Source organism: Triturus cristatus, chromosome 4_1 (assembly GCF_964204655.1).
Source record: "Triturus cristatus chromosome 4_1, aTriCri1.1, whole genome shotgun sequence".
Lineage (NCBI taxonomy): Eukaryota > Metazoa > Chordata > Amphibia > Caudata > Salamandridae > Triturus > Triturus cristatus.
This window is the reverse complement of record NC_140585.1, coordinates 800831322-800843600: the sequence shown is the minus strand read 5'-3', so window position 1 is coordinate 800843600 and position 12279 is coordinate 800831322. Positions and strand designations below refer to the sequence as shown.

Genomic DNA, 12279 nt, shown 5'->3' with positions numbered 1-12279 from the left:
TCTGCAGCATATGATAGGTTATGTGGTAAACACAGCAAATCCATAATTATGTGGAAATACCGTTGCTGCAATACCGCACAATTCCAGTGACCCCCCACCTTTGATTATATTTCTTGGTAGTTACAACTGACTCCAGCTTCTACACATAAACCAAATGGAAGAAAAGTACGGAATCAAAATTAACAAATATCCAACAATAAAAATTGCTTTTGTTGAAAGATACAGTGGGTAGATCAGAAACTCACCATTTTATGCCAGCCAGCACCTTCAGGTGCATGGGAAATCCCAGTTGATTATCTTCCGAGTTATACTAAATCTGCCTGCCTGAATTAACAACCAGCTTAACATGGATGGCACTAACTGATCCTATGATTAAAGACTTTGCTGTTAAAATTGGAAAACACTGTCACTTTCAAGCTCGGCATGGATGGCAATGTGCTAATCCTATGCTTACAAACTTTGCCAGAAAAACAGACATTTGAGATGAGCAGATTCAGAGTGTTGCTGTTGTTGTAGGGTGCTCTCTATAGGAGCTGCTCTCCACCGAAACTTGGGAACTGCCCAGAGTTTCTTGCTTCCTTTTTTTGCATAATTCATGTGGCACTCTAAGCCTGAAAGGGTATTGTTTTGAGTGAAATATATATATGTATATATATATATCATCAACCAACCAGGACATTTTCCAATCAGACACCCGCGTTTGGTCCTGCACAGCACTAGTCCATTTGGATTTTATTTTCATTCCTGCGCAGCATCAACCCAGGTATGGTGAACTCTGGGAGATGTAGTGCTTACAGCACTGCAACTGATGGGCGATCACATGACCAGGGATTGTGAGTGCTCCTACCAATGGGAGGGTTGCAGGACTATTTAAAAACGTGGGTAGAGCAGCATCCTGATAAACAGTGGCATCTGAAGAAGGCAGAAAGAGCCGAAATGCATCATGCCTTCTGCTGTTGAATAAAAGGGCTTCCGAAGATGTTTCCCCGTGTGGCCTCTTCCGTTCTGTACTGGAGGGGTTCTGTGTATATATATATATATCCGTCATATATATATATATATATATATATATATATATACTTCCACCAAAGCCACAAAAACACTGCTGAACTCTTCAACAGGTGCCTCCGTCGTGAGATGTGGACTCACGCAAATATTTTAGAGCAAATAGTCCCCCAGTCAGAGTACTCATGGACTGTAATCTTGAATGTATTACTCTGACAACGCGTTTCGGCACTCAACCATATTCATGTCAGTTCCTTTGAAAATGTAAAACAGAAACACTATTAGATACCAGTTAATTGATTTCACATGATGATATTTCATAAACAACAACAGAGGACTCGTATCTCTCCCTTAGAATGGACTGTTGTTTTTCCGCCATTACAGCATGTACCTTTCAACATAGTAGTGCCCACATCTTTCTTTGCACCTTAGTAGGCATATCAGCTCCCATTGAGTGTGAAGCCACTATATGTATTAACCACATCAGATAGTTCATTATTGTCCTCTGGTAAGTGCAACAGTTTGAAAGTATCATTATAGTTAGGTTGAGATTTCACTTGTGCAAAAACAGAGAAATGTGGACGTTAACTCGCGCCCCTGCAATGCACTGCTGATGACGTCACATATTACATCACTGATGACATGGTTGGTGACATCACTGATGACATCTCAAATGACATCACTGATGACATCACTGACATCACAAGATGGCTGCCAACACTTCCTGGTTTGAAGTGTTGGCAGCCAATAAGAGTCAAGCTCGTGATTGGGAGGGTTCATGGACCCACCGCGGTCACCAGATACTAATTTTTTTTTAGGTATGTATTTCTCAGGAACTACTTAACGGATTTACACCATTTAAAAAAAGGTCACTTTCAGAACCAAGACATACCTTTTTACCAATTTGGTGTAGTTCCGTTCAGCAGTTCGGGCTGTAGCCTTGTCTAAAGTTTCCTATGGAAATGAACATGGAGAAAATGTGTTTTGGGACACCCCTTTTTTCTCAGCCCCCGCTTGACAAATCACCCCGAAACTTTCAAGGCAGGAGCTGACTGTAGTGCCTCATTAGTTTTGAAAATATCGCGAAGATTCATCAAACGGCGCCAAAGATATTGGCAAAAGAAAAAACGCTTTTTGACTAGAAACAAGGTCCTAACTATAACTACCTACTGGCGACCGCCAGTAGGTAATACATATATCTATATATATATTGTTACCACGGTGTAGTCCCAATGTCGACGCTGGCGCTCTCCTCTAAGGCGGTGCGTCCTTTGCGGCAGGGACAAGCCGGTTTCAATTTTACATCTGGTAGAGGTGAAACGCGTTGGGTAGGGCAGCGTTTTTGTAATAAAGCCGCCTTGAACTTAAAACACATGAGTGAGTGCGTCCTTAAACAATAATTTTGGCTGTTGTGAGGCGGCGGAATTATACCTGATGAAAAAAAAAAATATATATATATATATATATGTATATATTTATATATATATAAATATTACCTACTGGTGATTGCCTGCAGGTAGTTATAGTTAGGACCAACTTTTCCCATAGACAAAGCATTTTTTGCTTTGCTAATAACTTTGGCCCTGTATTTTCAAAACTAGTGTCCTAGTTACTTTAGCTGCTGTTTGGAAAGTTTCAGGGTGATTGGTCAAGCAGGGGCTGGGAAAAAGTGGGAGTCTCAAATCATTGTTTCCCCATGCATTGTCACGGGTATATCGCATTTTTTTAACAGACTTACACCAAATTTGGCAGAAAGTTGGATTTTGGTCCAGAAAGTGACCTTTTTGTAACTTGGTGTGAATCTGTTCAGTAGTTTGGGAATTATTAAGCAAAGAAATGTATCGATATCTAGCGACGAGGATCCTTCGTGGATTCACCCGTGGATCTGGGGGAAAATCATCTCGGACACTCTGCGTTTAGTCCAGCCCAGCATTTCATTTGAACTGGACGGAATTCATCTTGTCCATCCCCGCGCAGCATCTATCCTGGTGAGGTGGTTTTTGGGAATTGCACTGCTTCCGATGTGTGGTCATGTGACAGGGGTTTGCTGGTGCTCTCACCAATAGGCGAGTGCAGCACTATTTTAAAGTGCAGGTGGGGCAGTATCCTGATTATTACAGTGGTATCCGAAGAAGGCTTTTGTAAGCCGAAATGCATCATGCCTTAAGCTGTGTGATTAAAACGCTTCCGAAGTAACTCCACGTGTGGCCTCCTCCTTTCTTCCTTGGAGGGGTTATGTGGATATATGAATCCTGTGGTGCCCTCAGTTTGATCGCCGGTGCTCCTCTTGTGGCGCGGTGCAAGTTTCCTCCAGCAGGGCAGCCGGTAACCATAAACGCGAAGTGATCCCTGACCCAGTGATCATTTGGAAATGCACTCAATCGGAATCTGCTTCTTTTCAAGTTGCTTTTATTATTTATAAATCAACATCGCTATACCCAACGCGTTTCGGTTCTTCATTCGAACCTTGATCACGGGTAGTTTGTAACCACCAGGCAAAACCAGACCTTATTTATTTCTACTAACACAATTACTTCCTGTTTGTGTAGTTGCAAAGCATTCTGGTTATGGTAGTGCAGAAGATATTTTTTAAGTGTGGTTTTGCTAAAATACATGTAATTATATAAAAGGTGCTCAATAAAAAGTGCTATTTACAAAGACATTGCGCTTGGTGAAATAGTAATAACATTTAGTTTTGTTAAACAGCCAAACAAATGCTTCTCATGCTTGTCGGGCATTTCAATAGTTGCCTCCCTCTGGTGGGTATTAGCATTTAAGATCGACATTACACTCCCAGATATGATGAATCAAAATTGATAATAATTATTGCAGATTGTGGTTGCATACTGTCTAGTCAGGGATGCAATATCTATTCTTCAAAATTTAGAATGATACAGTCACAAATCATACTTTTAACATGATTTACCTTCCCTCCAGTGGATGTATATACTTGTACTTGTTGTTATTTTCTACATATTGAGATGAAAGTGCAAGATTTTTACCACATTTTAAATCACTTTATCTTCACACAGAAGTACAGCATAAAACCTCAATTTTTTCTGAATATTATGAGTCATGATGTTCTAAAAGGAAGTGAATTTCATACTAATGTCCAAGCTAATTATTCTATAAAATTTAGAGATGTACAAAAAGTTCTTCGTCCTGATTTAATCCCAAAGGAGTCAAAGTCCTGAACGACACAATGTGCTTTGATTCCTTTTGCCTAAGAGGTTTCTGTCGATTTTTACCTCGCTCTGAATTCGGTATTTGTTCTATTGCATAGAATCTCAGCAATTCCCAATTACTCCCATGCATTTTCTCCATGTGCTTTGCGATAGCATTTGAGTGGTCCTTGTTAACAGTAGCTCTTATGTGCTCGAAGATACGTTTTTTAATCTCACAAATGTTTTGCTAAACATCTTGAAATGCTTTTTTACTTTTGAAGTTGGCACGCATATCAATTGGGAGCCATTTTAGTTCTTTTAGAGAGGGAGAAATGTGGTTGTATTTCTTTACTCCAGTGATCATCCTGGCAGCTGCATTGATAGGAGGGGAGCTAAGTGAGATTTTGCCGTGTCAGTGAGTGTTGCATTCCCGTAATCCAATCTGGACAGAACCAAGGATTGTGTGGCCAGTTTAAGGTCGGTGGGGGGGATGAAGGGTTTTATTTTGTTAAGTAGTTATAGATTCAAGAAAGCGCTCTTCACAGTGTTCTTGATATGTTTGTCCATGTTTAGGCTTGGGTACAGAGTGATTCCCAGGGATTTTACAGAGTCTACCAGGGTAAGATTGCAATTAAGAGCGTCAATTAATTTTAGCCATTCTGTGACGAGGTGGGTCTGCTCCTTGTTGGATATGAAAAGGATTTCCGTTTTGTCTTGGTTGAGTTTTAGGTGGTTGTGGGATATCCAGCATTGGACTTCTCTTAGAGTGTTGTTTAATTTCTGTATGTCTTCAATTGAGGACGTTTCTAGGTAGGTCTGGGTATAATCTGCATAGAGGTGGAAGGGTATGTTGGCTTTTTTGAGTATGGAGGTGAGGGGGTCCATGTAGATGTCAAACAGTGATGGGGAGAGAACTGATCCTTGTGGGACTCCCCTGGTTATGGGCAGAAGGTCAGATGCAAAGTTGTTAATTTTTATTCTTTGAGTGCGGTTCTGAAGGAAGGAGGTAAACCATTGTAGGACCACCTCGTCTGCACCAATTCTCTCTCAGAGTACATTTATGAGCAGATTGTGGTCAACCTTATCAAAGGCTGCCGATAGGTCAAGGAGTATAAGTAGGCAGCCACGGTCTGCATCGAGTGACTTGTAGATGTCGTCTATGATGTTCAGGATCGCTGTCTCTGTGCTGCAACCTTTTCTGGAGCCCGATTGGTGAGTATCTAGAAGGTTGTTGCTGTCAATGTGTTGGTTAAGTTGGAGGAGAACACATCTTTCCAGGATTTTGGCTAAGAGAGGGAGATTGGAGACAGGCCTGAAGTTGTTGGGGTTGTTTGGGTCTGAGCCTGTTTTTTTTAAAAATGGCATGACTTGTCCGATTTTCAGACAGTCTGGCATGACTACAGTACTCAGGGAGCTATTTATAATCTTGGTCCAGAGAGGGGCTAGGGTCAGGTTGAGCTTTTTAGCCAGTTGGGGGGGAATAGGGTCAGCTATGTGTGAGGAAGGTTTGGACCTGATAATCATTTCCGTGATGTCTTCTTCGGAGATGGGGTTGAATGTCTTCCAGCTGCTTGGAGGGTGTCGAGGGGGGTTGTTGGGGAGCGGGTTTTTGTTGGCTGACAGGAGGTGGTTATCAAGGGAGCGTTCAATCTTGGTGATTTTATCTAGAAAGAAATTGACAAAGGTGTCACATAACTCTTTGGAAGCCTGCATGGTTGTTGAGGGAGGCTTGGCTGTTTGTTCTTTAATGAGATTAAAGAGTTCTTTGGGGCGATTTTTGGCATTGTCTAGTGCACTACGGAAGATGGTAGATTTTTCATTCTTAATATGTTTTTATATTTCCTGCGTTCTGATTTCAGTTGGTCAAGGTTGGTTGAGGAGGGGTTGTTCCGCCAGAGTCTTTCTGTAGCTCTGAGATGTCTTCTTTCAGAGTTTAGGTCTGTATTGAACCAGGCTCTCGATGGGTTGTTCCTGACTCTTTTTTGCTTCAAGGGGGCTTCTTGGTCTAGTATGCTTGTCCTTCTTGTATTGTCGTGTGTAGTAAGTTCAGTTGTAGATAGGTCATTCATGTTGGGGTGGAAGTACCGTTCTTACCCTTTCTTCCAGGTTAGCAAGGGGAATCTGTCTTAGATTTCTCGCCCAATGAAGGGCATCCTGTGTACGGTGAGGGCAGTGAGTCAGATGGTTAATGTGAAATAGATGTGGTGGTCTGACCAGTCGACAGGAAGGATGTGGTCGATAGTAACTGTATCTTCCTGAGCTACTAAACTGAGTACTAAACTTTATTTAGCGTATTCCTTTCATAAGAGTGCCCTTTTCTTTAAGGGAGCTTCAGAACGCCCTTTAACCTTACTTACCAATTTCTTCCCACTGGTTATAAATGTATATAATGATGTCAAAATTATTCAAAGTTGCTTACGTTTTCGTCATAAATCACAATAAAAATACTTCAACGATTATTATCCATGATGATAGGATTGCATTTTATCAGATGTTTATTTTCAATAGGTTATCAACTCTATTGACCCTAAAAGGATATCAACTCAAGGTAAAGCCAAAGTGACAATAACAGGTCAGAACTTCACAGAGCAAACAAAAATATTGCTAATTGGAACCAGCAGCTGCCCTCCAATTGAGTAAGTAAGGCAATGTATGATCTTAATCTATTGCATCTATATAACTGAATAATAAATAACTTTTTTTCAAGTAGAAACGTTATGTGTTACTGACTAGATTTCAGAAAGCACTGAAATGAATCTACTGTTGACATTTCCACTTTGATTCCAACATCGTAATGCTAGAGCTGTCTGACATAAACTAAGCAGATAATATTAGACCAACATTTTGTCCTGACAGTGAACAAAAGGTCTGGTATTTTTCTCAAATATTGCAGTAGGAAATGACAGTGAATGTTTGCGGATATTTGTTGCCTATAAAGAAGCATGTGAGAATTTATAAAATTATAAATGGGTAACAACGAGTAACAGGGATGTTTTTCACTAAGGAGTTCTGAGTGTCATCAAATAGACAACAAGTGAAGCTTGAGTTGTGTATTATGTCACTCAGACCCCCAGATGAAAAACATCCATGTTAGTCACCAACCCCATCTATAATCGTTGTCTAGGCCCCCTCAAGTGCTCAGTCCCTACTTTCAACATATACATTTTGGAAAAGGAGTAACGAGCGAGCCACACATAGCATAGCCTCCTGTTCCTCTTCCTAAGATTAACAAATATAACTAGCCTCTGGCCTTAGAAGACCCATACCCCTCTACATTTACTCCCTCGCCCCTGGCCAAATAGAAATAACAACACATCTTGATGCCACTCACCGACACCACACTTTAACATTTAACCTCTCCCACCCAAACATAATAAGTACTTGCACTCGTGCCAGACAATCCGACCTCCCATAACATTTACCCTCCCCCACCTAAATTGAAAATAAACTTGTCCTCTGCCACCCACCCCCCCTCCACAATTGTGGGCACTCCACTGTCTCATTGAGAACAGAATGCTGGCACCACGCGGACAGCAGCTCTGTTAGTCACTGGTCAGCACAGATAGTTTTTCCTCAGTGAGTGCAGGTCTGTAGAGACCCCTGCTAACAAGTGATTGGGACGACTGGCGCAGGCAGCCTGTTGTCCTCATTCTCCCACCTCCCTCGGGTCTAGGAAAATTCAGGAGAGGCAGGAGAAGGCAGGTAAGACCACTGGCCCCCATTTCGTCCGTTCGCTCGGATCAACCATTGGGGAAGTGAGCAATTCCCCATGTGACATCACAACAGTGAGAAACATCTCTTTCTTGCCACTCTTGCTACGATATAGCAGTGAATAACCAGATTACTATACAGTTAGATATTTATGCTAATGAACACCAATCAATAAAACTGCATCTGGGAATGCACACTTTTTTGGCATTAGTGTTATTCAGTAATTTCCGGCCAGATGTACATAGCTTTGTGTTTGCGATTACCTAATAGTGAATGTTTGCGATTCGCTAATAAGTAATCCCAAACAGCGATGTACAAATGTGTGTTTCACATTTAGCGATTCCCAGTGGGTCACAAATAGACCTACCTCATTATTATTCACGATGTAGGACTTGATTTGTGACCCATTGTGAATCCCAAAAATCACTGGAATGATGGCCTACTGGGGTCAGCAGACCACCATGTTTGTGACTGCTTTTAAATAGAGCATTTTTTTTAAATACAGCCTGTTTTCCTTAAAGAAAAATGGGATGCATTTCAAAAAGAAAAATGGAAGGTTTTCTTATCATTTTTTAAGAGCAGACAGGTGTCCGTTCTTAAAAAACGTTTTTGCAAACATTCACGAAGGGGAAGAGGTTCCTTGGGGACCCCTTCCCGTTTTCTAATGGGTTACCACTTACTTGAAGTAGGCAGTAAAATGTAAATGTTTTGCGGCTGCATTTCGGTCGCAAAACATTCACAAATAGTCACTGTTAGGAATGGACACCCTTAACACGCCCCTTCCAAATGTCGAATTGCAAACCCATTTTGTGATTCAGTAATAGGTTATCGAATTGCAAAATAGGGCTCTGTACATAGAGAAATGCTTTTTTTCTGGTCGCAAAAAGCCTGATTCTGTGAATTGGGTCATTTGCGAGCTACAAATACCATTGTACATCTGGCCCGCACTCTTTTTAACCCTTGATCATATACTCAGCTTCATGCTCGAGTGCAACCACACACAACCTGTCCTCTTTTTCTGCAATTCTTAAATAACTTTCCCTCAAGTATATTTAAACCATGATTTATTCCGTGATGTGTTCTTATTTATATTTTCTTCATATTAGGTTACTCCACCATCCCATCATGTGATATTCAGCATTCTTGCAATTGAAAGCCATGTAAATCAAGGCTGCTGTCACTAATCCCTTCATTTTTACCACCCATACTCAGAAAGTCTTTGGATTCACCAGGTCTCTGACAGTCTCTAAGTTTAATTTGCCAATGGTGTGGGGCGAGGTCTTGTTTCCGAAAACCTAAAATGCCTAAACGAAAACTCAGATGCATGTCCTATAGATCCCTGCTTTGACTGTGACCACCTTCTGTACCAAACAATTCTGAGGGGGTGAGCCAGATGCAAGTTTGTATCAAAATGGCTTGGCCAAAGTAGGATGGCAGCCTTGGGTCACAACACTTTCATGCTTAATTTGTAAAAAACATGTGCCAGGGTACAAATGTGCAAAATGCCAAACACACTCAAACAATCACACTAACAAGAGACCACAAAAATAACTCACACACACAGGTACATATGAACACACATGCATAGCACCACCCTAGGAGTACCAATAGACTGCCTTAGCAGTGACTTGTAGAGGTAAAAATGCCTTAATCAAGACCACTCAGCTGCCTCAAACCCCCAGTTTGGCAGTAGTTACACGTGGATATGAGTTAGGGTATGCTTGGCATGCACCTCTAGCCAGCAGAGAGCTCTGCAGCCGAACATTGTCTAAATATCGAGCCCATCCAGTCCACCGGGGAGAACATCAGATGCCATGTCACTAAAGGTGAAAATAGAAGAACAGTGACAGAGATAACTTTGCCACATGAGGATTTCCATCCCTATATCCTGTTAAACTATTTTTGAACTTTTTTGAAGCCAAAATGAAAAAACATTAGAAATCTCTGCTATCAAATTAAAGGAGATCTTTTTGACTCTGAACTAGGACTGAGCTACGATTCTGCATTGCAATTATTACTGCAATGTACATGTACCTTAACTTAAGCGTGGGCAAAACACATATAATTTACCATGTGTAAGTTACACAAAATGCCCCAAAGTTTAGCGTAATAACACATTACGTGAAATGTTGGCCTGGTACTTCACATGTAATATGGATGCGAGGACACATTTAGGGCTAAAAAAAATAGCGCAAAATGACATGTGATGCAAACAGCAGTCGCTTATGTTAGGTCCTTTCCCGCTTTTTCCCTTCCTCCCACAATATGACCTTTGTCCGAATGAAACCTCGTTAAATTTCAGTCCAGACTGTCATATTTCATGCAACACAATGGAGCTAAATTTCTTGTGACGCTAACAGCAGAAAATAACACTTAATGAAAAAAACACGGAATTTGCTAACCTCGCCATGAAAAAAATAATGGGTCCTTTACAATGTGGATACAAGAATTGATAAAGAAAAACCTGAATAGAATAAAATAGAATGCATTGGCCCTGTGGAAGTTTCCTGTAGCAGAAGGAAACACATCGGCTGTCCTCTGATAGGCCAACTTAAGAATCATTGTAAGAATGCTTGAAGCAACTGGATTATTTTATGGAATGTCATACAACACTTGCAAAATAACTTACAAGTGATAAGGATTGATACAACAATGAGCCAATCACCAGGTCATTGATGGATTAAGCGATGTTCAAGTATTCATTAATGCAAGTTGCCGCTTTAATTTGTTTAAAAAGTTGACTTTAATTTGGTCTTGTAGACGGTTGGTCCACGGAGGTGGGTACAAAGTTCGGGTATATATGTGGACATGACTAGTTTTTTGTGCCATCTTTGTCTGTAATTTACTGACATATTCATCATTTTGAACAAGAATTGATAAGAGCAATGCATTGTGACTCTTGGCCTTGCCTTAATTGTAGGACTTCAAATAAATCAATCCAAAATGGTTAAAGTAATCTCTCCTATAACACTGACACATGGTTGCTCTTATTACTAAAAGAAATGACACAACAGACAATCATTCACTCACAGACTCATTAGCACACTAACATCAGCAAAAAATAAGATGCTTATGTCTGGCTAAGTTGTAAAAAATGAAGGGAAGGTTAAAAGATGCATTCTTTTTTTTAAAGATCAGATGTTTGGTATTTGAAGTTGTTATTGGTTAGTGTCATCAATTTCTTGCAAAGGACAACTTAAAAGTGCACTGCCCTTCTTTTAGAAGGACAGCATGCTGAAGACACAGATAAACTTTGTAACTAAATGTTATTTTCTATTTTTTTCAGAATAAATGTGATCAGCAAAATTAACAACACCCACCTAGAGGTTTCTCTGCCACCTGATCGCAAAGAAACTAAGACATTGTGTATCAATTTTGATGGGACAAACTGTCTCCAGGGGATAGCAATATCATACACCTCCTTACCACTGTGTTATCAATTATCCCCAAAGAAAACATGGGTCAGGTAATACTCTGTTTATAAATGTATTTACATTCCCTGCATGGTGCAAAGAAAGCTTGAAGTCCGCCTGATGTACCTTTGTAGCCACATTGATCTTCTGTTCTCTTTGTTATTGTTCTTAAGTCCTTCATGTTTGCTGCACATCACTCTGGAGCCTTGGGATTGGCCCAGGCCCACACTGAAATCAACAAATAAGTGAGTAATCATCTCAAGACCTCTGATGTCAGTGTTTATGCTGCTTGGACCCCTTAATACTCCTGAGCTGGTTACATCAGTATGGTATGGATTTCATTGCAAAGTCTACATTAATGAAAAGCAAGGATGGATAGTTTGGCCCACCCTCTTCTACTTGCTGTCCTGTGAAAACAAACTGTGTTCTGATTGGCCTCTCCAGCTAACTGGGGCATGCAGCCCATGCTAATGAGGTGTTTGTGTGTGAGTGGTAGTGGATTGCAACTATGCCTTTGGCTAGCAATGCTTGGACTTGGTGCATAGGGCCTTAGTTATGAAGGTTTTGCGCCGCCTTTGCAGCACTTTTCAGCGACGCTACGGCAGAGTAATCAATGCACCATACTGGGCCCTATTTACAAAGTGACCAGTGGCGGCCAGCATGGATCTGGGTGTGGTGAGGCACGGTGGCGAGGAAGTAAGGAGGTATAATTGTAAAAAAAAGACAAATTCACTTACCTCCCCCCTGTTCTGTCCCAAGTCGTCTCTACTCTGCTGAACAGGAAGCAGCCAGGCTCCCCTGAGCCAATCACAATGCTGCAATGCAGCGTTGTGTATGGCTCCCCTAAACCAGTCACAAGGCAGCAATGCAGTGCTGTGATTGGTCTGGGTGCCGTGGTTTGGCGCTCAGACGGGGACTAGGGGTCTGGGCATGTTCTCCATGCTGGCTGTAATGCAGCCTGCATGGAGAACATGCTAAAGTGCGCA

At 41.2% G+C, this 12279-nt stretch overlaps 1 protein-coding gene across 1 annotated transcript in view; it reads left to right on the top strand.

Moving 5' to 3' along the window:
* PLXNC1 (plexin C1) overlaps positions 1-12279 on the top strand; it is a 464687-nt gene that overhangs the window by 219042 nt on the left and 233366 nt on the right. The window contains exons 10-11 of the mRNA XM_085653399.1: positions 6678-6805; positions 11167-11346. Of these exons, the coding sequence (XP_085509525.1) occupies positions 6678-6805; positions 11167-11346 (308 nt within the window). The remainder of the gene's footprint in view (positions 1-6677; positions 6806-11166; positions 11347-12279) is intronic.